Here is a 27,778-nt window from a genome sequence, read left to right as displayed (position 1 = left end):
CCCTCTTGATGTGCGTGCTCTGTCCCGTCCCGTGGAGCCCTTGCAGACTCGTTCCTGTGACCCAGTGGCATACCGTTTGGTGTCTGAAGTGTGCCCAGATTGTTCTGCCACTTGCACTGTGCTTACTCCTAAGCAAAAGGAGAGAGACGAACGGCGTGGAAGGAAAGCCTTCGGAGAGTGACAGAGGAGAGAGGTGAAGCAAACACAAATTCTTAAGGCAATAAAACTGGGGGGTGTATATTATCTTCTGGTGCATGTTCTTTTCTGGAAAATACGGTAGCTCGCCAACTGCATCTGCTAGCCGATATTCAAAAAAACAGTATTTGTGAATAAGTTGATTCCGTCTCCCCACATGGAGTCTGTGCTCCCCCACCCGCGTCTTGTCGCCAGTGGTCATCCACGGGCCCCAGCGGGGACCTGGAGCTCTGTTGTGTCTCGCGCCAGTAGCACGTTGCCATCCATCACCAGAATTAGTTCCTACAGCCTAGGACCAGTTTTGTACCAAACACGTCTGATGTTTTGACGCCATTTGTCTTTTGTAAGGTTAATTCATTAAAGGTTTTATGTACTTTGGCTTAGAGTGACCGCATCTCTTATTTCACCTTCTTCTTCCTGTGGTTTGCTTCAAGATTAAAGTTTGTTTTCTGTCATTCTCCATTTTGGCCTGGTTGTTTCGCAGAACCCTCAGAAGCCGCTATTGAGATACTCTTGGTTATTCAGATGGGGACAGAGTGACACAGATCATTGATGACACTCCCCCTGGAAGAAAGGAAAGTGCTCCAGGCTCTATGTATCTCATAGTCTGGTTCTAAATTTGGCACCTCTTTAGAATATTTTCAGGGGAAAATTTTTAAGAGCAAAAAGATTGTGCAAGCTACAGAAGCCCCTCTGTCCACCAGGCTCCTGTCTATGGTGACACTTTGTTAGAGCTAGCCGACTCAGACTGCATGGGAAGAGTCTGGGACCAGCTCTGCTAACCAGTCAGTCTGAACGGACGGAGATGAGCTGCAGAGCTCCACAGCTGCCCACCACATCTGAGGTGACTCAAGGAGACGGGAGCCAGGGTTCATGCATCTGTCAAGAGAGAAGACCTGGAAGCATTTGGTCTTGCAAACCCACCACTAAAGTATTTTTTTTTCTTTTAACTTTAAAAAAATTATACTCTTCCAAATAGTGAAAAATAGAGCAATGGTGCTTAATCTAAGGTTTAAAAGCAAAACTGCAAGTAATGGTCTGGTTGGACAAACTAGGTTTCTTTTTGTAGCTCAGGGCACGAGTCTGTAAGCGGCAGAGGACCCAGATGTAGTTCATTAGTCAGGACCTAGACATACATACCCGTCTCCAGTCTGGACCCTGGCTCTGATTTTTACTGTCTGTGTGACTTGGAACAACACGTCACTTAATTCCACTCAGGAATATTTTCCTCCTTGATACCTCATGGGTCAGGCTGTGATTAGAGGAGCTAATGACTGTAAGGGGGTCTGGCAGGTCCCCGGGCTCCTGCCAGGGTGCTCACAGCACATACCAGCTGCCGTGCCAGGCCTTGGACTCAAATCTCTCCTTCATTACCCAAGTGTGAAGCTGGTGTGACTTTTTCAATTTTCTGCCTCTATCAGGAATTTTTTGATCCTGTAATCACAACTCAGCCTTGGCCTTAATACACCTAAATCTCCACAAAGGTGACTGAAGCAAGAAAAATATTGTACGGGCATTTCTCTTCCCTTTAACTGAAATCTGGCTAAGATACGAAGAGTTTCAGTGAGTTCAAATTGGCCTCATCATTCGCAGTGATGGTCAGGAAAAGCACCTGGCGGACACTTTTCCCCTTACATTCTCCGTCCTAGGTCACTTTAGCTCACCTGCCCTGGTAAACTCCTACAGCTTGGGCAATTCACTGTGCTCTCTCAAACAGTCCCCCACAGATCCACCGAACTTGACTTGGTGGTGAAAAGAACCCAAATTGAGAATTCTCTCCCGAGGCTACATCACTAGTCTGACCAAACAATAGACTTTGAAAGCAGCTGAAGTCCTTGCCAGAGCTCTGTGCATGTGGCCCTGTCCAAGCGGGGTCCCACGCAGCAGCACTGGTGTCACCGGGAGACTTGTTAGAAAGGCAAATTCCCAGGCTCCGCTGAAACTGCTGAATCAGAAATCCACCCCAGCAACATCTGTGTTTCCTTCAGCAAGTCCCCAGATGACTCTGATTAGTCATGCAGCCTGAGACCCCCTGCACGTTAAAATGAGAAGACAGCTAAGAGCAGCCCAGTCCTTTGTTCAGAGTTATGCAGATGCTCAGAGGCCAAGGAAAGACTAGGGTGGAAAACTGCTGTTTCCGAGATCTCAAGGACAGACTGTCCTGGTGGGAGCTCCTTGATCTCTGGGGCAGCTGAAAACATCTCTGTGAGCAAGATGCCAACCAGAGGACTCATGGTGCACCTCCACCAGCCCATCGCCCACCACTGGTGTCGTGGAAAACCCTCCTCAGAGCTCTCTGTCCCCTGTAGGCCTCACAGGAAGTCTCCTCTCGTGAGTGACACCTTGAGTCCTGCCCCATTAAGACTCCAGTGTTTAACACATCTTTGTGGTCAATCCTCTAAGTCATTCTTTTCTCCCCCTTGGTGGGCTTTCCTGAGACAGCCCCTCATTCTGCTCTCTTTTGCCCACATACACCCAGCCGGTAGGGAACAAAACTGAACAACGGTGAAAATTTCATAAGTGAAAAGAGTCTGTTAATATAAGAATACCTTCTCTTGGGTAAGATTACTTCTCTGGGCATTCCTTTATTGGCTTTAAGTTGTAAAATCAGAATGCCAATAGAAATACACGATTTCCCATTACTGCCTAATGAATGTGAGATTTTTTTGAAACCTTGCCCAGTTCCATCCCTGCTTTCTAAGAGTAAGCCATAGGTTAAGGGTGTAGGGTCTGACCTAAATAAAATGAAAATAATTTAGTTTGACGTTAACTTATTGAGGTCACTTATACTTTTTATTGAAATCAAGACTGAATAAAAATAATCAGTACGAATTTCTATAATTCAAATTTTATATATTTTATGTTATTGTTAATATGGTCTAATGTGCTCAAGGGCATCTCAAATAAGCTATTTATGTTTGTTTGAAAAAAATAAACGTAAAAGGCATCATATTGAAAACATTTTCAAAAAATACAGAAATATTTAGGAGTCACTGAGCCTTGAAATTGCCAGCCATTCAGCATCACATGCCCTTAGAGAACCCTCCTGTCAGACTCAGAACAATAAAACCAAGGGTTGGGGGATCTGCTTTGAAATTAATTAGATCACTTGCCCATTCACTGCCAAACTGAGAAATTTAATAATGGTAGATGAGCGATGATTTCTTTCTTAGGATCAATTAGTTAAAAATACAGCTGATATCTCAGTACTTGAGTGAGTTTGTCTCCAAAGTACCAAAGTAAACATGTTCAACTTAGGTTAAAATCAGCTGCTTCCAAAAAAAGAAGACTGTTTAAAATGACAGTCAGGGGCTGGGCTGTGGCTCCGGCCGAGCTCTTGCCTAGCCTGCCAGAGGCCCTGGGCTCCGTCCCCTGCACCACCACATGACAGCCGCAGCACAGGTCCTGAGCACAGCACAGCTCACGACTTCAGTCCAGCGGCTCACTGACACACAAACTGCCCTAGGTTTGGAAACCCCACTTTTAAAACGAGGAAATGTAGGCTTCAATACACCAAATGACTTGCTTTAGACCACAAAGTGAAAAAATGCTGCTACCAGGATCTCCTCCAAGTCTGGTGAACACCAAAATCGGGCATCTCCTGGCCTTTGCCTGCTTCTCCCTCGAGTAGTGACAGCCGGCCACCCGTCCGTACTGGGGCTTTTGTTTTCAGTTATGCAAAATTCAGTTATTGGAGGCCCAGTCCTCTACAAAACTAAAATGCCAGGTGGACAGTCGGATCATACGGGAAGGCAGTTTCACTGGTCTCCTCTTGGGGCAAGGCCACTTATTGCCCGCAGAAGTGGCGACCATACCTGTAAGAGCACACCTCTGTGTAACCGCCCACCACGAACAGCATGCAAAAGTGGGGACCAGTGGACAAAGCCAGCCATCAGCCAGGGACCACGTGCTCCTTTTATTCACATGCTCACAATGTCACAGGCTCCAGAGACATTTGCTACAGGATAACTGCAGGGGGAAATCCCCACGCTAGATATGCTTAGGACATGCTGCAGGTGCCCACCGGGTCCTTCCCACTGTCCGGGGGCAGCACCAGAGCGCCTAGAGGTCCTGAGCCGGAAATGAAGCTCCAGGTGCTGCCCCCTCCCCACCTCCCTGCACAGCCTGGGGGCACCATGGTGAGCTGTACAGGTGACCAGGAGGGCTTCAGGCTGGACTGATGTGCCCGAAGCCGGGCTCCTTGAGGCTGGGGATGTCATTCTTCCTGTAGAAGTCGGCCTCCACGTGGTTCACACGGTTGTGGTCCCGGTTCAGGGGATCCACCGGCTGGTGGATGCGCTTCCCGTAGACAGAGGACATCAGCACTCCCACGGGCCTCTCCTGCTCCTGGATGTGGACAGACCTCTTGTTCAGCTTTCCCAGTGCTTATCAGCACAGCCGGCCCACCCATCAGCCGCCCAGGTCCCACCCAGAGGGGCCAAGCAGGTGCCTGCTCCCACCCAGGGCCTCCCCAGCTTCCTACAGCCTCCGCCACACTGAAGCAGAGGTCCTCTCAGCCATGTCCGACCCTGTCCCCTTCTCTCAGAACCCTCCAAGGTCCTCGAGTCATTCAGAAGAAAAGGCAAGATCCTGCCCCTGGGGCAGGTACCCTGACCTCAGCGTCCTGCTACTCCTCCGTCCCCTCCCTCCCTGCCTGCTCACCCTGGCCCTCCTGCGGCCAGCCTTTCTCCCTCCCCTCCTCTCCTTCCCCAGCACCACAGCCGCGCTCTCCGGCCTCTGGGCCTTTGCTCATACACAGTTCTTCTTCCTGGTCACATCTCTACCCTGCTTCGGCAGGGCCCTTCACTCCACCGAGTCTCAATGCTGCTGTCCTCCCGTCCCCCTAGATGGCTTTCTTTCCTGCATGCACTATCACCTCCTACACTTCTGCTCACTATTTCTCTGCTTTCTGATTTTCTCTCTTGGAGGAGTGTCAGCTCTGAGAGGCCAGATCTTGTGTCCTGTTCCCCTTTTGCTCAGGGACACACACGGGAGACAGCCCCGGGTAAGGAGCTGAGCCTCGCTCTCCTCATGAGAAAGGCACTACCTTCACTGCCAACTCAGAGCATCAGGGTGGAGGGAAGCAGCAGCAGCAGGGTCCCTGACGTGGCACCTGCACCACCTTACTTCATGTCAAGATAAAACAGCTGGAAAATGTGCTGAGGGGAGTATAAATAAAACACACAGGCAAAATCTGTGACCCACGTGGAGGCCCCCCCTGCGGCGTTTCCACTGCAGTGTCTGTGCAAGGTATCAAGGGAAGACCACACTTCCTCAGCACCTACTTGTGTAAACCCACTGTGCGCAGATCAGACTTTGAAAGACAATGGCAGAGCACGGAAAGCCTGTGGCAGGGTCCACCCTGGAGGCAGACAGGCCTGACCAGGCTGAAGAGGCAGAGCCCCTGGCATCCTTCCTGCCAGGATCCCCACCCCCTCACCCTGCAAGACTCACCAGCTCTGCTGGTCACTGCCTGTGCAGCCCACTGCAAGGCGGCTCCTCCCTTTCAGAAACAAAGGTGGGACCACAGAAGGGGACTGCCCCGGGTGTGGGGGCATGGTAGTGTGGTAAGGGAACCTGGGAGGATAGTCTGGAGGGCCTGACTTCACCCCGGGAAGAGTACGGCAGCCAGGCCAGAGGCTGAGCAGAACTGCTCCGGCTGTAGGAAAGAATTCCCTGGGTTTGCTGTCCTTAAATTGTTAAATTTCATACAACCAAACAACAGAATCAGGAAAATGAGTGCACAAACCATGTCAGAACAGAAGGACTGGAAAATTCGCTTAGTCTCAGCTGCTTAGCCCGGTAAGATAGGAGAGGCTCAGAAGGGGACAAAAAGCAAGTGAACACAATATTAAATAGATGTGGGTACACACAGGCACACACGTGTATGCAGGTCACACATGGACATGCATCTGTGTGCATAAAAACACATGTGAACGTGCATGTAGCACATGCACACGTGCAGGGGCACGCATGCTCATGTATGAGCCCACATGTACACACATGTACACCAAGGCACATATTTTTGTTGATCTGTTAATTTGTTTGTGTCCTGTCTTGATCTTACCTCCTCATTGATATGGAGACCCAGACCTTTGGCGTGTTCTCTGTCATCCCGGTGCAATTTCTGGTTATAATCTAAGCGCCTCTTAAAAACACAATCATAGAGGGAAACAATCCCTGTCTGTGAATGAAAAGGGAGAAAGCCACGGGTTATTGGAAGGCTGGGTGCTGGTGCCTGATGGGGCACAGACGCAGGGCTCTCTGATGAAGCCTGGAGGAGTGCTGGAGGTCCCAATGTGGGACACGTGGTGGGAAAGGTCAGTGCTCCGAGCACAGCCCAGTGTGCCCAGGTGCAGGTGGAATCCCAGGCCCCACCTGCAAGACGGGGACGCTGAGCACCCCAGGACGGAGCCAGGGCTTCTCCATGCCCTTCTCAGTTCTCCTGTGCTCCCTCCCTGCAGGACGAGGCTCCCCAGGTTCCCTTCCCATCTGACTCCATCTCCAGGGCTCAAACCCGTCTCAGTCTACTCAGGCTGCTATAACAAAACACCATGGACTGGGTGCTTTAGGGACCACAGAAATTCACTTCTCAGTTCCAGAGGCTGGAAGCCCAGTGTCTGGGTGCTGCCGACCAGTGTCTGGTGGGGTCTGCTTCTGCTTCTTAGATGGCACCTTCTTACTGTGTCCTCCGATGGTAGAAGGGGCACACAAGTGCCCTTGGGCCTCTGTCATAAGGGCACAATCCCGTGCATGAGGGCTCCATCCTCGCAACCTGATCACCTCCCGAAGGCCCCGGTCCTCATTCCAGAACACTGGGTCAGGTTTGACATAGGTACACGTAGGGGACACAAACACACCATAACAAGACTATTTCTACAGATGTGTGTCTAAGGGTGTGTGTGTGTGTGTTTTCTTCATTTCTACATTTTTTGTTGTCATTTCCCAAATAATCTATGGTAAGCTTATAATGCTCAAAAACACTAACACCAGCCGAATGCTAAAACAATAAGATCAAACAGGACTTATCCTTTAAGTTACCAGATAATTGAATTGTTCTACGTGCAAACCGCTCTCATGAAAGACAAAAAATATTTTCTTTAGTCACATAATAGTTATAATACTTGGCAATTCGAATATATTCTATGTATATTATATGTATATAAACATACATAGCATAAACCTACATATCACATGTTTAAAATGTACTATGTACTCACACACAACTCTGATGTGTGAGAAAATGACCCCACTGAATCTGTGATATCTCTAGGTCTTGATCCCAACCAGGTAGTCTTAATCCTTCAGGAATTCAGGAAGTGACTTATGTGGAAACAGGGTCAATCCTGGGCCTCCGGCCTGATGGCCTTCTCTAATCCATTCACTCCCAAAGGCCCCACCTCTGAACACCCAGTGAAATTGGGGGTACCTTTTATGATGGGGGTTAAATGTCAATACAGGAACCTTTGAGGGACACTGAAACCACATGCAAACACTGCGACAGTAGACCACTGTGCTGTGGGGGTGAACACGGAAGGCTCCTCTCCACCTACAGCGTCTACACAGGCCTCCGGACGGGGGAGACTTCTCAGTGTCGGCCTGGGGGCCACCTGAGAGAAATCAATGCCAGGTCACTAGCACCAACTATTAGGAGGCCATACTACACTTCTAACAATGCTCAAAACACAAAGAGACAAAGGCAGCAGTCATTGCAAGAGAAAAATAAGTATTTTCTGTTTTGCTGTTTTTTATAAATCCATATCGTGTGAAATAGGAGTAATTCCCTGAGAGATTTTAATTGCAAAATACGAGGAAACGCAGATGCTCTACTCTGTAATAGCATCTAAACTCCAATTGGTTTTTACTTGAGGCTATAAAGGAATGAAAGAAAAAAAAAAAAAAAAGATTAGTAGTTAAAGCCCAGGAAAGATAGGCACACTGTGGCTTTGATTAGGTATTGGAAATGGACAGTCACAGAGCTCATTGTGGCTGCCTGCTGCTAATAATATATTTTTTCTTTTCATCCTGATTTTTCAAGGATGAAAATTTTTACTATGGAATATTCTGAATATGCAAAATTCACCCAAAGAAATGCAATCTGAGGTTCTAATCACTCCATGCCCAGCAGCAGTGAGGTTCCTAATAAAGACTGAGACGACCAAGGCTCGCTCTGGGACAGGAGCCAGTGATAGTGATCACTTCAGAGTGTTTTAGGAGAACTGTCTAGAAAGAAAAGAATTGGGCTTTTTTTTTTTTTTTTTTTCTGTAAAGCTACACACTATATGAGGTTTCTCTGGTGTAGGGAAAAAAATGACCTAGTATTTTCTTTCTAGTTTGGATAACAGTGATTGCACTGGGACTCTCTTCTTGAGTCCATCCTTCCATCTTCAGGGACTTCTTCCCAGGAAAAGGCCAGGACTCCTGGGGTCCTGAACTGCTTGAAGCTCCCCAGGGGGAAGAAAGTGCAGCCCAAGGTTCCCCGGGTGGGGGCAGGGAGGGGGTATCTGCTTCCCCAGCTGCTAGTACTGCCTCCCCCTGGTGGTGCTGTCTCCTGACAGAGCACGTGGGACAGGAAGTGGCTTTATAAGAGAGAGAGAGAGAGAGACCAGAGGAGACCACTGCCCACTCCCTGTCACCTGGGATGCCCTACACTGCCTTGGGACTTTGCCAGCAAGAAGGTCATCACCAGGTGTGGACCCTGGGACCTCCAGAACTATAAGCTAAATAAATTTCTTTCCTTTAGAGAGGTAAAGCCTCATCTTGAGAACTTCAGTCCAGTCAAACTGTCCGGGGTTGTAGGAACCACTTTTAAAACTGACAATTCCCAAGGGAATCCAACGCAGTTTCGTTTGATTCATAAGAGCCTCGTCTTCCTTCTGATGAATCCAGAACACTGCCTGGGGGTGCGGGAATGTGTGAGGCTCAGTGAGGTCATTTTCATCAAGTTGAACAGCATTTGAATTGTCATCTCCTAGGCTGCAGCGTGTCGAGGACAGAACGTTACCATTCTCGAGGGGGCGATGCTCCCCTGCTCTCTGGGGTCTGTCTGTGGCAAAGATTCTGTTTCTTCTTCCAGTACCTGAATATTGTCCTTTGGGAAATTTTATGAATTTTCTGATGATCTGAATGTTTTACCCTTGAAGTCTGCAGAGCCCCCTGACGTGCGTCTGTTTCCCACTGTGGTGTGCTCCAGGGCTTGCCTCAGTACTGGGGGCGGGAGACGTGGGAATTGTGGAGCTTGCATCTGCTCTTCCCTGGACTCCAGTGCCCGCCACGCCCTCTCCCCAGCATTTCCCATCACACCCCGTGTGGAACTCTCACCCCGTCTTCTCTGGGCCAGACCTACTGGGGAAAATGCTCTTTCTTTTCTCATGTCATTTGCTTGTTATTCCAACACCTGCAGCGGCTTGGATGTGCCTCATGGGTTAGTCAGGTGACGAAAGCCCCGGGAAAACAAGGTAAAGGAGGGAGGGATCATTTCAACTCACTGGTTCAGAGGTTTCACTACGGTCAGAGGGGTCCGTTGATTTGGGCATGAAGTAAGGCAGAGTATCTTGGTGTTAGGGCAGGGCAGAGGACAGCTGCTCAGGTCGGGCAGCCAGAAAGCAGAAAGGGAAGGGGCTGGGGAGTAGCCAGGAACAAGTGTCACCCTTACAGGGAATGACCCCAGTGGCCCACCTCTTCCACTAGATCCCATCTCTTTCCACATCCCCCAATGACGCCATCACATTAAGAATCCATCAATGGATTAATCCACTGATGACATCACAGCCCTTATGGCCCAAGGACTACCTAAAAACCCCACCTCTGAATATTGCTGCACTAGAGACCAACCCTTCAACACAGGAACCTTTGGGGTCTTTTTATATCCAAACCATAACAAATAGTCATGGGTAGGGAACATGTTCCCCAGGATGGCAGTAATGGAAGATAGAACGACATCTTTAAGAGGGGGGCCTGGAGGAAGGTTCTGAGTCACAGGGTCAGGCTTTCAGAAGGGATTGTAGGACCCCAGTCTTTCTCTCTGCTTCCTGGCTTGAGATGTGACCATTTGTTCTGGCTTGTGTTCTCCCCATTTCTACCCAATCCATGAGGAAATACAACAAGAGGTATCCTTACCACAGCCCTGCTCTGCTGTTTTGACTTTCAGCTTTCAAACTTGTGAGCTAAATAAACCTCTGTGTCAGCTGTTTTGTTATAGTAATGAAAAGCTGCCTAATGCAATCCCTTAAAGGGGGGTGAATTTAAACACGACTAACATATTCTGTTCAATGAAAAGAACAAGGTGCAAATATATATGTACTTATTTATGTGATCTGTATGTGAATGTGTTCTTGTAAAAAATGTCAGACACATCAGTGTACACATGTACACAATGGCACGACACAGTGTACCTGCTCACACAGGTGCTGTGATGGGTAGGAACACTTCATCTCCCCAGGGAAGCACACGCCTGCCTCCTGCTCACTCATTCTTCCTTCATTGCTGGGTTTGCAAGGGAAATTGAACCCTGAACTCAGGCCCAGCTGCCCTTCCTGAGGATCTGCCCACCCAGGAGGAAGACATTCATGCACTCTGCTGCCTTGGGTTTCACAGGGGCAGGTCCTGGGTAATAAAAATGCAACTAGCATAGAATGAGAGAAGCACTTACCCAGTTACCTTCCCCCAGGGGGAGAGCAAAGCCCAGGGCAACCAAAACAGCAGAAAACCCACACAGAGGTCACTGCTGAGTCCAGGAAGCCCGTCTTCCAGACAGCAGGTGGCTTGTGCCTGTGTCTGAAGACTTTGCTTTCCATGTACTCACTCCTCATTCATTCCTGCGGCAGGTACTCCCAGCCCACGAGGGGGGGGGGGCACAGATTGCTGAGGAGACAGTGATGGACAGGATCCCTGCCCTCGTGCAGCCCATCTAAAGTGGGAGAAAAACAACAACAGCAAGGTAGCTAAGTGAAATGCTTAGTAGGTCGGACACAAGTAGGTGCCAAGGAGAAAAACTGGCTTGGAGAGGGGAGGAGCTGCGTGGGGAGGAGTTGGCTTCCTGCTGCTCCTACGGGCTCCACTGGAGGGCGGGGGGCTGCTGCACAGCAGAGAGAAAGCGCCTGGACTTTAACAGGTGACCAGTGACGGCAGGCACTGAGATTCCCCCCTTCACAGCCCCCTTAGGAATGGCCGAGTGCTTGTGGCAAATGTGCTGACCAAAGTGAAGAGGAGCCACAGGGGCCCAGGTGTCGGGGAACAGACAGATGTGAATAGTGGGGACATGAGGTGAAGGGAATGATTCTGTAAAATGGCCCACCATGCTGACCGCCACGTCCTTTCTTTCCCAAGAAGCAATTTACCGGCCCTGCCTGGCCTCATGAACAGGCTAAGTCCCATTCCTCAGCAAACTACTGGCCGGGAATAGTGTCAATAAGAAAAACCCAAGTTACCCAGAAGGAAGAGACTTTGTGACCCTTTTCACAGTCCACCTCCTGAAATTCTGGAAGATAAGGGGGATTCCACCTAACCATAAAATCCATAAAAATTTATGGGTTAAGAATCCAGTAAGAACTGGTCAGCTTGGGCCAAGGTGACCTAGACTTGTCATGGTGTAAGAGTAAAAGAAATTGAAGTTAAAGTGTAAAAGACCGGGTATTGTAAAGTTTCTAAGCTGCAAAGCCTGAGTTAAAATGTAAAGGACCAGGTATTGTTAAGTTCCTATGCTACACCTAAAACCTGAAATTCCTGTAGCTGTTAGGACAATTCCCGGGACTGCCCAGTAAATATTCCCCCTGACCATCTAGTTGTTTAATAACCTAGGACCCTGTGCAGCTTGGCACGTAGGCATCTCAGGGCCCAAACCAATCAGTTTGAATGTACCCCCCTTCTTAGGATTGACTTATCACCCCCACCCGACCTGTTCCCGCCAATGAATGTGCTAATCAAGTTTGAGAGTTGTTGTTCGATTTTCCCGCACCTCATGATGATTTTCTCTGATGTATGCAAAGCCCCCGCCCTCCCCAAAAAGTGTACTTAAGCACTGCTCAACCCCCGCTCGGGGCTCTGGGCCACTCTCCCTTGTTGAGTGAGCACGGAGCCCCAGCGCGCTGGATTGGATCCTCAGTAAATCCCCTTTTGCTGTTGCATGAGCCCGTCTCTTGGTGGTCTCTTCCTCCGACGTTTGCCGGACCCTTACAATGGCAGGGACTTAAAAGTCTGACATCATCCTGCTATCAGCCAAGTCAAGAGGTGGACCTGGGCAGGACTCTGGGAATTTCTCTGGGATCCCCAATAAAACTGGAGTGCAGGAGAGGCATTTTGTCTCTCTCCTTTCTGAAGGGATCCACTGTCTCCCTTGAGAGAGTCCCTTTCCCTTTTTCTACCCCTTCAATAACTCATACCTATTACTCTGAGCTATGTCTGACTTCTTTCTGAATTGATTGCCAAGAATCAGGGTTTGAACGGGTGGGTCTTTATGCTGCCTCAGTGTCTCTGAAGGCTCCAGTGCAAGGGGAACTCATACTGAGCACCTGTTGTATACAGGACCCCTGGACAGTAGGCCTCCACCGGTCTATTCATCAAGTGCGTGCTGGCTGCCCTGGGCAAGGGAACTGCAGTCACCAGGAAGACGGAGTTCTTCACAGAAGGCCGGGTCTGCCCTGGCTTCCACGCCTTTCCCACAGTGCAGAATCCCCCCAGCTAATCCCACCAAAGCTCCAGGACCATACAGTAAACCTCCCTCAACACAGAGCCTCCCACAGTCCACCCCAGCACAGGACAGAATATTCTAAAACTGCTTAGCCTTTTTTTTTTTTTTTAATGTAATTCCCGGACTTTAAGGAATTTAATCAAAACCTTCACAGAAGGGCATTCTCCTTTGACTCGCCTCTTCCATTTCAGTAGCAAAAATGCTGCACAAGGCAGAGAAAGAAAAAAGTAATTTAAAAACGCCATTGAACTGATCTGCTTTGCTGCCACTGGAACCATATTTCACAGGAAGACGCCTGCTGCTAACGCTCCCCAGGGAGCAGCACCGGAGTCCACCACATTTCAGCTGGCAGCTCGAGAGGACAGATTTGTCTTCCAATTCAGGGGCATTACCAGGGCTTTAAAAACGTGTGCAGCCTTCAGCGGTGAACTGTGAGGGCTCCCTGGGGCGGCCCCCTTGGAGGATTAGGAGCCATCAGATGGAGGCTCTTATATTCTGCCCTCACCCGTGTTAGTCTCGGACAGTGAGGGGAGGTCAGTGAAATAAGAGGTTGGCCCCTGGGCCCAGCACTTAGTGGAAGGGAACAGTCACAAACAAAGCAAGGTCACAGCAGCTAAAATACGACAAGCTTACTCTGTGACGTTTTGCACCTACTAAGTGATTCTTGAAGAGCTCTATGAGGTTGGCACCGTCTGTTTTGTGGATGATTTGTTAGTCAGCTTTTTATTGCTATGAGCAAAACACCTAACGGTAACAACTTAGAGGAGGAAAAGATTATTGTGGGCTCATGATTTCAGAGGTTCAGTCCACGTTTGGCTGATTCCATTGCTCTGGGCCGGAGTACGACAGAACATCATGGTGGAAGGGCGTGGCAGAGGGAAGCTGCCATTGTGGTCGGGAACCAGAGAGAGAGGGAAAGCAAGGAGCCTGGGACAAAATATATAATCCCCAAGGTCACGCCCCCAGTGACCTACTTCTTCCAGCCATGCCCACCTGCCTATGTTATCACCCAGTAGTCCTTTCTGATTATTAATCCACCAATGGATTAATCCATTGATGAGGTTACCACTTTCATAATCTAATCATTGAACCTCTGAAATCATGAGCCCCAAATAATCTGAACATTCCTGCACTACCTAACACATGAGCTTTCCAGGGGACAATAGGCCATAACAGATGGATAAAGTGAGAGTGTTTGGGAAGTTGGTTAGTCCACATAGCTAGTAAACATGGAGCCACGATATTTGCAGGACTCCACAGCCTGTATTACTAACCACTACATGACCCCCATCAGTTTACATAGTCATTAACTGTCTCAGTCCATTCCAGTTGCTATAACAAAATATCATAGAGTGGGTATCTACACACAAGAGAAATTTATTTCCCACAGTTCTGGAGTTTGGGAAGTGTAAGATCAAGGTGCTGGCAGATTCAGTGTCTGGTGAGGGGCTGCTTCCTGGTTCACAATGGTGCTTTCTTGCTGTGTCCTCACATGGCAGAAGGGGCAAGGGATCTCCAGGACTAACCCAAGCATGAGGGTTCAACCTTCCTGATCTGAGTGTCTACCTAAGGCCCTGCCTCCTACTGCTGTCACTTTGAAGGTTAGGATTTCTACATATGGATTTGCATGTAGGGAACACAGCTCAGGACGGACTTGAGTCCTGATTCTGCAATGTTCCCACTCAGCTTGAGTAGAGCCTGAGATGGTTTTAGGTGCAGTTGCTTTCTCAGGAAGCCTGTGGCTAACTAAATACCAGTTCATATAATCTTGAGGAGTGGTAGCCAGCTTGTCAAAGGGCTGGAACATGTCTTTTGTTGTTCTTGTGCTTTTACAACCCTTTATTTAGGTGTTAATATTCTGCTGCATAACTTTCTTTCATGTGATACTAAAGAATTCAGGGCTTGAATTTTTTTTTGTTTGTTTTTTTCTGTGACCCCATCTAGCAAAACTGTGCTAAGAAAATTCCCCCAAGATTCACTTGCTATTGATTTGTTCTTCATGCCATCCCTAGCTCCCTGAAGGCAGTAATACAACAGAGCAGAGGGTGGGGAACTTTTTCTGTAAAGGAACAGTTACTAATTGTTTCAGGCTTTGCAGGTCACATGGTTTCTGTCCAAAATTATTCAACTTGGTGCGATAGTCAAATAAGCATGAGGCTGTGTTCTGATAAAGCTTTATTTGAAAAAGTAGAGCAGATTCCAACCTTTGAGCCTTGGTGTGCCAACCCCCCCCCCCATTAAAGGCACACAATTCCTGGTTTACTTGTGATTTTCCAAGTGACAAGGTCCCAGTCACTTCACCCTTCCCATGTATTTCTGCCCCTTACTTTGAACTCAGGAAGGTGAAGACATTTATTAGACTGTTAAATTTAAGAAGAATATGCTGGGCCTCCCTCCTCAACTTTGCCTTTTCCCTTGGCCACATCTGGTCCATAGGAACTGGTGTCCTGCTCTGGGACCCCTATCTGCTGTGGCTGAGTGGATAAATCAGCCCAACTCTAGCCTGTTCTGAGCTGCAGTGTCTTCACATCCATGTGCCCAGAGTCCTGCAACCTGGCTCTCATCTCTGACAAACATACATCTCGTCCCTCTTGTGTTTGGTCTTTTTTCATAGTTCTTCACAGCATCGAAGTGGCATTTGGCAGAACCCCTCAGAATAGTGTGTTCTGAATTTTTACTTTATATCCAAAAGCCAGACCAATTTTTTAGTCTCTTAAAAAACAGCATAGATCTTGAGACAGCAAGACTCTTTACCTTCTTGGCTATTTACCTCTTATTGTGTATTAATGTTATTCATTAATCATAAATTAATTGGCTATCATACAGTCATTGCATTCTTAAAAGGCAAAATATATTTAACAAGTGAAATTATTTACATATAACAGTTCTTTTTAAACATTGTTCTGGGGGGGCTGGGGCTGTAGCTCAGGGGTAGAGTACTTGTCTAGCACAGGTGAGGCACCATATAAAAAAATAAATAAAGGTATTGTGTCCATCTACAACTAAAAATATATTCTAAAAAAGCCACTATTCTTGGGAGGGAAACTGAGGTCCATGGCCTTGAGGCTGGGAATCACAGCTCTAAACCCTAGAAGAGTCAGCAACAGGACTGTAAGGACAGATTTGATGGCAAATACCTACTATGTTCTACCTGTCTGTCCTTCCACATGGCTTCCACATGGCTCAAAGGCAAGCAGAGGAGCTGCCATTACAAGAGATGCTCTCAGGTGCAGGCTGGGCCTATGGTTGCTGTCCTGGTGTGCGACGGCTGCAGGAAGCACTGTACACTGGAAGCTTCAACAACAGAAGCATATTGCCTCACAGTTCAGGCAACCTGAGGTGTGGGATGGAGGCGTTGGCAGGGTTGGCAGAGGCTATGTGGGAAACCCTGTTGAACCCTCCTTCTGTGGCCTGCACATGGCCTCTGCCCATATCCCTTCACCACATCTCCCTCTGTGCATGTTTGGTCTCAGTCCCAATTTCCCCTTTTCATAATGACGAAAGTCATAGGGCAGTAGGGTCTACCTCAATGACATCACTTAAATTTGATTACCAATGTAGAATCCCATCTCCAAATCAGGTACCAGGGATTAGAACTCCATGGAAATTGTAGGCGACATCCTTCAACCCCCAAAACCAGGAACAGCTGTTTCTGTCTGGAAGGCTAAGTTCCATGGTGTACCCTGACACTTTATGTGTGTGAAAATATGCCAGTGTGCGCAGACCTAATTTGGATGAAATTTATTTGGGCTCTGGGACTGTGGGTGGGATGGAGGAAAGGAATAATGTGTTTTGAGGGAACACCTAAAACTTAATGAGTGAATGACCTTCCAAACGCACACCTGGTTAATGATACCCCTCTTGCAACCAGGATAGCAAAGATAAGGAATGCCAGGTGCTGAGCTATCTCTGCAGGCTGAGGTCCCAACCAATGTCCCTTTTCAATAATGACACCCTGCATCCTGTATCCTGAGTAATAAAACCCTGGAGACATCTAGCACCCACGAGAAGAAAGGAATAGATGGCCCCTGACAAGGTCTGAATTTGCTGCTGTTGCTGTGTGGCCTTAGACCTGCGGAGCCTTTCACTAGGCATGTGGAGTTTGGGGCCAGGCCAGAACCTGATGCCAGTCCAGCTCTCAGCAGGCTATTGGCTAGATCGCCCACTTGTTTTGGGGGGCGGGACATGCAGGTGGCAGGAGGTTCCCATGCTCTGGACCCTGTAGGCATTGTCCCTGGGTCAAGGATTTGTTTCCACTGCTACTCTGGACCCACCTGCCACAAACAGACCCTAGTCACAGATTTTAGGGGTCCAGACGCCTAGGAGCTTTCTCCCTTCCTGGAAAAGCACTCTTGGCTAACTCACCCTTGGCTAACTCAGTGAGGATCCTTCATTCACATCCCTCCACGCCCCTCCACCCCACTCCTAGTCCTTGCTGGGAACATCCCCTCACACATCAGGTTCTGTCTCTGTCCAACTTCCTCCCCAAGGGACTTCATCTTACACTGATGGTCCTTTGGGGTTCACCTGCCTGGAGGAGGAACAACCTCCCTCTCCTGCCCATTAGCATACAGCCCTCTGGGTCTTAGCAAGCCCTGCAAGGCACTGCCCTTCGGTGAAGCCCTGCACCCGGCGCCCCACCCACTGACCCTGACAACAAAGCCCCGTTCCTCCTGGGCCCTGATCCCCAGTGCAATGCAGCTTGCCCTCTGCACCACCAGAGGACCAGAGGAGAGCGCAGCCCCAACGCTGCCCACTGGGCAACCCTGCCTCAACGATATCTCCTTGGCTGTGATCTCACTCCCAAGGCTCCAATGGTACTGTGAAGGCCCTCCCCAGGCCGCAGCCTTGAAGCCCCCGCCCAGATCCCGGCAGTGAAGCGCCACTCCAGGACCCTCTCTGTAGTGAAGCCAGGTCCCCGTCACCATTTCCTCAGCAGCGAAGCCCCTCCTGAGGGCCCCTTCCAGACCTAGAGTTCCCGCTCTCTGATCCTGAAGACCTACCCCAAACCCCTCCCCGGCAGTAAAGCCCCACCTGGGTCACCTCCTCAGCAGTGACGTCCCGCACCCGGACCCGCCCAGCTGTGAAGCCCCGCCCCTCGCTCCTCAGCGGTGACGCCCCGCTCCAGGCCCCTGCCCAGCTGTGAAACCACGCCCCAGGCACCCGCCCCAGCTGTAACGCCCCATCCCGGGACCCCGCCCAGCTGTGAAACCCCGCCCCCGGACCTCGCCCAGCTGTGAAGCCCCGCCCCCGGACCTCGCCCAGCTGTGAAGCCCCGCCCAACCATGAAGTCCCAGCTCAGGCCCCCGACCAAGCTGTAACGACCCGCCCCAGGCGCGCTCCGCAGCAGGGACGCCCCGCCCCAGGCACCCCCGCTCAGCTGTGAAGCCCTGCCCTGGGCCCTTTCCTCAGCAGTGACGCCCCACCCTGGGCCTATCCTCAGCAGTGAAGCCTCGCAGACCCGCTCCTCAGCAGTGACGCCCCGCCCCAGGCCCCCGCCCAGCTGTGACGCCCCGCCCCAGGCCCGCTCCACAGACGTGAAGCCCCACCCCAGGGCTCTTCTTAGTAGTGACGCCCCGCCCCAGGCCCCCGCCCAGCTGTGAAGCCCCGCCCTGGGCCTTTCCTCAGCAGTGACGCCCCGCCCCAGGCCCCCGCCCAGCTGTGACGCCCCGCCCCAGGCCCGCTCCACAGACGTGAAGCCCCACCCCAGGGCTCTTCTTAGCAGTGACGCCCCGCCCCAGGCCCCCGCCCAGCTGTGAAGCCCTGCCCTGGGCCCTTTCCTCAGCAGTGACGCCCCACCCTGGGCCTATCCTCAGCAGTGAAGCCCCGCAGGCCCGCTCCTCAGCAGTGACGCCCCGCCCCAGGCCCCCGCCCAGCTGTGAACCCCGCCCTGGGCCTTTCCTCAGCAGTGACGCCCCGCCCCAGGCCCGCTCCACAGACGTGAAGCCCCACCCCAGGGCTCTTCTTAGCAGTGACGCCCCGCCCCAGGCCCCGCCCAGCGGTGAAGCCCCGCCCCGGCCTCGCGGGGACTGTGCGCCTGGCCCCAGCCCTGCTCTGCCGCTAGCGCTCACCTGGCTCGGGCGGTAGTAGTAGCTGTACTCCTTAGGGTCCTGGCGCCTCGGCGGGACGTAGCTGAAGGAGGACAGCGCGGAGATTGGCGGCGGCCGGGGCTCGCCCCGCAGCGTGGCGGCGGTGATCTCCTCGTCCTCCTCGTCGCTCCCATCCATCGTTCCCTTCGCAGCCACGGTGCGTCCCGCCCGCCCAGGGGCACAGTCCAAGTCCTTGGGCCAGGCTGCCCAGCGCCCGCGTTAGTCCGTTGCCTGGAAACCCGGGCTGGGCAACCAGGCCCTAGGGCCCGCGAGCGGGTGGGGGCGGGGCGCCTCGTGCGCTGGCCACACCAGGGAAGGGGGTCCAGCTGCGGGGCCAAGGGGAGACGCTGCCGGGACTGCCCACGCCCACCCTATCTTTCCTCGCGCGCTATTGGTTGCTTTACTCTCAGGTCACTCCTGTGGCAGTTAATAACCCAGCACCACAGTGCCCCCGGAGCTGGAGGTACGGCCTGGAAACAAGCAGCCCCCGCTCCTGGGGAGCTTACACTCCAGTGGTGCAGACCGAGAAGAAAGGTGAAGACGGCTAGCAGAGGGTCTAGGGCGCCAGGGTCCAGCAGAAACTGAGAGCCACGAGTGTAATTCTACATTTGCTAAATAACCACATTGAAAAGGTGTCAAGACACCAGTAATATTAACTGCCCTATTTAACTCAGTATGTCCAAACATTGTCGTTTCAGCGTGTGGCACTAGCCACGTTTGAAGTGCTAAATAGCAACACGTGTCTAGTAGTTACAGCATTGGTCAGTGGTGGTGTAAACCGCCTGTGAATTAAATCAATGTAATTCAGAATAAGGCAAACTCAGCTGCTCTGTGGGCGTGTTCTAGAGACTCTGCCAACCTGATTATATTGGCTTGAAATGTACTGAGCTGTGAACTTATGATTTGTGTGTGTAGTGGGAGTCGGGGGGGTCGCGGGGCTGGACATGGTGATAGGTTAAAAAGAAAAGTAACATGCTGACTAGTACTTGAGAGGCACACTCTAACCAGAGCCACAAAGGCTGGCTTAGGGATGCTGCCTGAGGAGCAGGCCTAGGAGAGTCTGGAAAGTGCTTTCAAGGAGATGGAAGGGCAGTGTGGCACCTGTGGCTGAGCCCTTGGTGATGTGGTGAAGGATGCATTGAGGGTGGTGGTGCTTCCTGCAGGAGTAGGAGACTGGCAGGTGGACAGAGGGGCAGGAGTCTGATTGAGAGGTCTGTGGGACAGAGGAAGGAGCAGTGTCCTGCCTTCTCTTCCACTGGCAGGAATCTAGTTTACAATCTTGATGCAGGCTGGTGGCTTAAGATGCCCCTTTGCCCAGGCACCTTGTGGTACTTCTCTGTAGAATACACCTGGGCAGGATATGACTCTCATGTCCACGGGGTCACATTGCTTTCTTTGTCCTCATAACACGTCTGTGTGCTCCACTGGCAGAACACACGAGTCAAAGATCAGACACCCTCCCACAGTGTTCCCAAGCCCCAGGGAGACATATCAGCCTCATTGGGACCCCAGGAGAGGTGGACATCTCCCTGGTGTTCAGAGATAGATCACTTCTCTTTATTGTGAAGTGAAGGAGATGGGGGCTGTCATCTTTCTCCCATGGCAGAAGTCATGGGAGCATGACTCATGATTTTCTAGCCTCATGAAAATCAGAAAGAAAGAAAAAAAAAAAAACTTCTATAATCTGCCCCTTTTGATGTCCCTAACCTCTCTCAACCTTTCCAAAGATGGGACATGAGAGGTCTACTGAGGGTCATAGACTTTGCAAGCCTTGCATAGGTGATCTGGTGTCAATCTTTGTAAAGTGCAAGTAGTTGACACCAATTACCTTGGGAACTCAGCCAAAATTGAGACTGAAATCATTTAATTGCAAAGTCCTTTTACACCGCCATATAGAGGTGCATCTGTTAGCTTCAATTTAAGCAGGTGTCATTTTGTTATTATGAAAGGAAAAATTACTCAATGATACTTGCTAAAGCATAGTCAGGAAGAATTTACTCAGCACCATCACCTATATATAGGGACCCCAGTGGGGATTTGAGTGGAGGAGAGACATCCAGACAACTCCAAATACAGTACAGGCAAGTGGGAGTTTATAGCCAATGAGCAGGGTTGGGGTCCGTGGGTGAGAAGTGACTAAGAGCAAACATTAGGGGCACATGGATTCTGACAGGACAAAACTAACAGGATTCCTGCTACAGATGGGCCAGGGAGATCAGGCATGCTCTGCAGGATGAGGAATCTGATCAGATATGAAGGAAGGGGATTCTGGCTAAGCTGACTTAGCAGGGCTCTTTTGCTGAAACTTAATTTCACAAGGAAGTGCACAGATGGGCAAAGGAGAAGGTTCAGAAGTCTGATTAATGTTTGGCCACGCCAAGCCTCTCTGTCATTGTGTCCTAGATTGAGAGCTCAGGGAGCCCTTTCTTCCTGGGTGGCTCAACTCCAGCATTCAGTAGGTACTCAGCAAGTGTTTGGTGACAAATGTGCAAAGTTACTATAGATTGAGTTTCTTCTAAAAGATGAGACTAAACAAGGGCTTGGATAGGTGACTCCAGGGAGCAAGAGTGAGGAACCAAGAGGAATGAGAAGCAGGAGAATCCATGTCCAGATGCCTCAACCAGATCACTACTGAGGGAAAGTGGTGCTCAACTGGGTCCAGACCTTTCTGAGGAGTTTAGAAAACACCAGGGTATTTTCTGCATCAACGTGGATGTGTGTTTTATCTCTTGTTCAGTCTCCTTGGGTGGGGCTCATCTCTTGTTTACTCCCAAACTTGACCTCTGCCCTGTGCTTCCATCTCCTTGGTGTCAGAGAAGCTCTAGGGCTGACAGAGAAAGGCACAGGGCATCTACTTGAGGTGAGATGCTGCAGGGTGTGTCACCGCACCATGGAGTGGTCCAGCAGCACTGAGAGGATGAAGGGCACGGTACCAGAGTTGCATCAAACAATAGGTGAAACAAATTTTGGTAGTTTTGAGTATTAAGATATTTTAATTTTTTTACAAATATCTTTCCCCACATTATCATATGTATTTCAGGTACATTAGTGGAGTAAAAAGTTAAAAAATAATGAGTTTAAGTCGCTCATGTCTGTAACTTACTTTCAAAATTATATGCCAGGAAAAGGAAGGAGAGAAGAAACATGCAAATCCTCCTTTGAAAGGAGGCTGTCAACAGGGTAAGGATAAAGTGGGTATGAGGAAGCTTGCAGAGATCAGATGAGCCTGAGTGTTTCAGATGCCCACCGCCGCACTATGGGATGTGCAGCATCTAGATGTCATGCCAGTCCCGTGGACTTTGCACTCAGAGCGCTAGGCCTGATTTCCCTTACTCAGCTTGCTCAGGGCTGACCTTCTGTCTTCTTTCTCACTGCTCTGCCCTAGTTGGACCAAGTGCTCACTAATGGCTGTGTGTGCAGCACTGTGATGCTGATCTACCAGCACTGCTGCTGCTTGCATCTCTCTCCCTATGGGAGGTGTGAGCCAATACTTTGCAGGGGCATCATGAGGTTAGGGAGATGGGAAGTTTGCAGGAATTCAGAAGGTGGGAGTCCATACTGCAGCTGAATGCCTGTGCACTTTCTCTGGACATTTGAGCAAAATGGAAGCTTTTAGGACACTTGGTTAGATGCACCTTTTCTGTTAATCTGAGGCAGAGGAAGAGAAACTAAAGGTGGTAGCTGACATGACATTTTAGGTGTGATCTAGGTACATCTTGCATGGCACATATTTCTATTCATCCTGAGTCTTCATAAACTCTGACTTTTGAAGCTGAGAAGACCTATCAAGTTCATTATGCCAATGAGAAGACTGAGATGTGGGGGAGACTAAGTGACTGGACTCAGGCCACTTGGCCAGGGGATGCTTCTCTGAAAGAAATACAAAGTACATGCAGAGCGAGAGGCTGGCCAGGGAAAGACGCTTTCTCCTTAGGGCTCTCAGGCCACTCTGAGGCAGGCCATGGCCTTAATGGCATGATGCTCTAGACCCTGATTCACAGCTGTCAGGCAGAGCAGCCTCCTCATTCTACCTTGAAAACTAGTTGACTGAGGAGGAGAGGGAAAGCAGCCTACAACTGTAGTATAAAAACTCTCCTCTTCCAAACATCTTCTGTTGGACATGCAGAGGTTTTTAAACAAGCTTAATGTCTACATTTTAAATTTAAAGCATTTTTGATTATTGTTTTAGGATTGCACTGTAAACTTGTTTAAGTGGCCCAGCATAACTGAATTTCAATTCACAGACTCTGACATTTCTTAAAATGAATTGAAGAAGTACTTCTCTGCACTTGGTATCTTTTACCATGATTCTGAGTAAGTTAGATGGACCTTGAAACACTCATGTCTGGAGTAGCTAGGAGGAAGACTGCTTAGTCATTCATCCCAGGAAATTGAAAGGGTATTATGAAGTTGAGGGTAACATGCTGGTACTAGTTTGAAATCCGTCAGTGCTGTGGAACAATGAGGACAACAACATGACAGAAAGCCACTGTCGATCTTTCAAAACCATAACTGGATCATGGACATGGGCAGTGGTCAGTGGTGGAGCTGAACAGACCTTTGCCTCACTTGATGTCTCTTCCCTGATAAAGAAACATAAACACTGTGAGTAGATTTGCAAAACATGCTTATCTGTTTCCAGTAGGCTGACCACTCAACTGAAGGAGGGAGTGCCCACAGCAACTTTAAGCATTAAACTTATGAACTGAGACTTTTAAATGAAAACTTAATTTTGGTTTGATTATCTTGTTACTTTTTAAATAAAAATGTGTTGTTTTTTTTTTTTTGTGACACCTAAAATGAAAAATAAAAACATTGATGACTGTAGCAATGAGCGAACCACCCTCCACCCTGCAGGGATCAGGGTCCCTGAGAAGAGGCTTAATCCTGGGCCTGAGACAGGAAAAGGGTAAGAAAATCCATGAACATTCTGTTTTACAAAGAAAATTTCAAAAACTATAACAAAAAAATATGACAAGGTCAAAAGGACAAAGGCCAACCAGAAGGGTACCCCACTGGTCCAAATGGATAATTTAAGCATCAAAACGAGATGTGCAAAGGCCTGAAGCACATCAATCATGTAGAAGTTCATGAAAACATCCTAAAATAAAAAACAGCTAGACTTCTAGCCATTTATTCTAAAAATTGATACAGGATCGAAACATTTGTTTCTTGTCTATAATCCTTATTCAGAGTACACAAATGCTTGATGGGAGATATTTCTTCTTTATAAATAAACACAAGATAGTTAAATGTAGAAGGAATCAGAACTAGTGAAATGATGGATTCAGCCACGCAGATGCCAAACTCATTAGGGGAAAGGTTGATGTGTAACCCATGGTGTCAGATGAGGCCCCATAATATAGGAACTCGCTCATCAGTCTGCATCACCAAGAGGGGACAACCAGACGTCAGATACCATCACAGAGCAAATTCATAGCATGCCTGTGACGCCTCGTGGCTCAAGAAATTCAAAGTGAATTCAAGCAAGCTTCTGGATATAGCTTTCAACTCAATAGGAAACAAGGCAGGTAGAGGAAGAAGAGAACAGTCAAACAACAATGTGGGCCATCCTACAAGGCAGCTCTTCTAATTCTTCCCACAAGTTAATGACATGAGAACCAGGCTAGGGTGGGGCAGTTATCGATATCAGAGCCTTACGTGGTGTAACAGACCATAGCCAAAGGTAACGTGCACTCTTTGGATTCTGACTCGACAAATAAATGAATTATTTTTGAGCCACTGTAGGAAGTAACCATAATGTAATATATTAAGCTACTGTAGGAAGCCTAAAATACAGTCCAGATATTAAATGGCAGGGAGCAATTATTAATTTTATCAGTTGCAATAATGGATGTATGAAATAAAAGAAAAACATTTATTGGTTTTAAGTGCATATTGAAGTATTTAGATAAAATATGATAGTTTGAATTTCTCTAGACACATTCCAGTAAAAAAAAAAGTGGGGGGAGATGGTGGGGGGAGAGAAAGGGAAAGAACAGATGAAACATGACTGGAAAATTATGGTAATTTTCATGCCAAATAGAGGGACTCGTGTGGATCCATTATACAATTCTTTCAACTCTTCTGTGATCAAATTTTTCCATAATAAAAGTTAAAAACAGTAGGGTTATTAGGAGATATTGTTTCATGCAAACATCAGATCCCAAAATATCAGTTCAACCCACAAATAGTGTGAATTATATGCCAGAGACAGTGGGAGTCATCTGGGAGAGAAATGTTTTTTTTTTTCTGAGATGGGATAAAAAGTACATAAAAGCACAATTTCTTTTGATGGAGCTCAACAGCCAGAGAGCATCAAAATAAAGTTAGGTTTTCTTACTGGAGCAGCATGGGAAGCTGCATACCAGAGGAACCAAGAGGCACCCATAGCCAAACAAAAGGACAGAGGCTTCTTATAGGATTGGGGGAAGGGTACCATGCAGTGAAGCTGGACCAGAGAGACTCAAGCACAGGGGATTTGCATGTCCTTTAACACTAAGCCTGGCCAGAACATCAGATTCAGGACCCTCAAAGCTACAAAGAAACGTTCTGTCCTAAATTTCCAAATCAGCAATCTGGTCGGATATGGAGAAAACTTCTGTATGTCAAAATGTCCCAGGTGGCTCAGATCCTGCAGACAGTAGCAGGACCCCACATTTTCTTGATCTGATTTCAAACAGCACAGGTTTTGCTAACCACAAAAACTTGTCACAGGCCGCAGGGGAACCCCTGGGTGTACTGAGCAGCAAGTCCTGTTCCTGCCTGCAGCCCAGTCCTGACGCGCATGCCTGTCCCCCAGCTGTGTAACTGAGAAGGCTACACTTAAACCCATTCATCAACAGCACCCAATATCCGCTGAGCACTGGCCACTGCCCAGGCACTTGGCCAAACAGCTTTCAAGGTATCTCAAGCTATCCCCCTACATGAGGTATCCAGACTCCTAGCAGGTTTGGATGCATTTCCAGTTTGGGGAATAGCACCTTCAGAGGCTGATTTGCCTAGTTCACTGCCAAGAAGCCAAGCTACCTCTCTGGATTTGCATATGATCCAGCACGTGTAGATTTTTCAGAGGGAATTCACTCAAATGTAAGGAATTCTGCTCCCTTGTAGTTTCTCTTCTATCTGAAAAATATTTACCAAGTATCCACATGCCCCCAAATGATCCAAGATTTGGGAGGATACTTGTCTTCAAGGTTCTCCCTGACCCCACGATAGGCATCTCTTCATACTAGGGCAGTGTTTGTGCTTTCCTATCTAGGCCTGGTTCATGCCAAGAGGAAGGTAAGGAAAATGGCCTGTTTTGTTCATGCAGAACTGCCACCATGCAACCCCCCACCCACCACCACCCAATTTCTCTCTTTCTTTCTCTCTTACACCCCACCCCCCCACCCCGCCACACACACACACACACACAGGACCCACTCTCTCCTCCAGGAACAAGGATTTAAAATGCTGCAGCCCAACTGATGTTATAAACTTTTCTGCCCCCTAGCGTCAGGTGGGGGGATATCAGTACTGCTTTGCTGCTTCAAGGGTTATGCTTGCAAAACAGTTTTTTTTTAACCTATTTTTATTTGCTTTACTTTTGAAAGCTAACATAGCAAGATCATGCCTTATTCAAAACTGTCAAATACACAGTACAGAAAGCTATCAGTATGAGTATGCATGTTCACTCCACTTTTGCTTGCACAGATAAACATTAAAATTCAGAGGCATGAAAATTGAATTTATAAGGATTTGGCTTTCTGACAGAGCTCGCCAAGTTCACTGCTACCTGTGACACCACCAACCCTGTATCTATAGCCTAAATCACTTCCATAAACACATGCACATTTTCAGGAAGTTTTTTGTTTTCTTTTTGAACAGCCAGAATTAGGCCTGTCCCCTTTCTTGGGATGTCCCTTTTGGCTTTGGGACATGGACATTGTGCCCACAGACCCTCCTTTCTTTCTTTAAAAATCCAGCCTACAAATAGCTCCAAGTGGCCTCGTTCCCATTCCAGTCTTGTGCGGGCTCCTGGGGTGCCAGTGGGCTCAGCACGCTCACCACCTGCCCTTACCTGTTTAGGTCACCCAACCCCCAGCCCTGTAGCAGGGGCTTCTTCCTCCTGCCCTGGAGCTCCAAAATCAAGTGTCAGAGTTATGAGTAAATGGAGTGGGCAGGGGAGACCACAGGAGACAAAGTCCCAGACCAGGTTGTGACTAAAACTGCAGTGGGAAGAGCATCTGATTCAGATGAAGGCGACCAGGAGAAGAGGTCACCAGGGATCAGGACTGAGATGACAGAGCAGGTACGAATGCTCCAGGCAGCTTTCTTTCTTCACAGTATTTCTAACAGATCATCACTACATGTTTGTGGGTCAGTCTCTTTCCCTCTTTCAACTGTGAGCTGTTAACCTCCACCACGGTTCAGGGATGAGCTGACCATGGTGACCCTGGCTGGCTGGTAGGGAACCAGTGCACACACGAGACAAAACTGGCACCAGTCTGGATATCAGCAGGAAGGAATTGTGAAAGGGGTTCCAAGATCTGATCCGATCCTGAGCAGACCTTGGGCCCAATGTCAAGAACACTGGTTTCAGGAAGTCTAACTGCTGTGAAAAAGTTCAAGTCAGCTAACTGCTCTGGTCTTGTCAGACTCTGAGAGACTGTCAAGGTCATCTGGAAAGACAACTCCTCAGAATCTGAGGCCCCTCTCCGCAACCATGGCATACTTGTACCAGGGACCTGAGAGCTCACCTGGTCTCCATTTGCTATTCTGCAGAAAGAGAACCCAAGCTGGAGTGAAGGGCACAGAGGGCAGG

The 27,778-nt window shown here is 49.0% G+C and overlaps 1 protein-coding gene across 1 annotated transcript; it reads right to left on the bottom strand.

The window, feature by feature from the left end:
* Nucleotides 1-4,362: 4,362 nt before the first annotated feature.
* On the bottom strand, nt 4,363-19,110 carry Cfap90 (cilia and flagella associated protein 90). The gene is made up of 3 exons (XM_027943903.2): nt 18,955-19,110; nt 6,263-6,379; nt 4,363-4,542 (listed from the first exon to the last, which is right to left on the bottom strand). Exons 1-3 carry the CDS (start codon nt 19,108-19,110, stop codon nt 4,363-4,365), a joined length of 453 nt encoding a protein of 150 aa, XP_027799704.2.
* Between the last annotated feature and the right edge of the window lie 8,668 nt (nt 19,111-27,778).

Source organism: Marmota flaviventris, chromosome 5, assembly GCF_047511675.1.
Source record: "Marmota flaviventris isolate mMarFla1 chromosome 5, mMarFla1.hap1, whole genome shotgun sequence".
NCBI lineage: Eukaryota > Metazoa > Chordata > Mammalia > Rodentia > Sciuridae > Marmota > Marmota flaviventris.
Note: the sequence above shows the minus strand (reverse complement) of the source record. Positions and strands in the feature narration are given on the sequence as shown.

Excerpts from the sequence above, each read along its gene's own strand:
- Cfap90 (XM_027943903.2), bottom strand. The coding sequence starts at position 19,110 with ATGGATGGGAGCGACGAGGAGGACGAGGAGATCACCGCCGCCACGCTG. Across the intron at positions 6,380-18,954 it reads ACTACTACCGCCCGAGCCAG|ACAGGGATTGTTTCCCTCTA; the intron begins GTGAGCGCTAGC and ends TTTCATTCACAG. Across the intron at positions 4,543-6,262 it reads GTCTCCATATCAATGAGGAG|GAGCAGGAGAGGCCCGTGGG; the intron begins GTAAGATCAAGA and ends GTCCACATCCAG.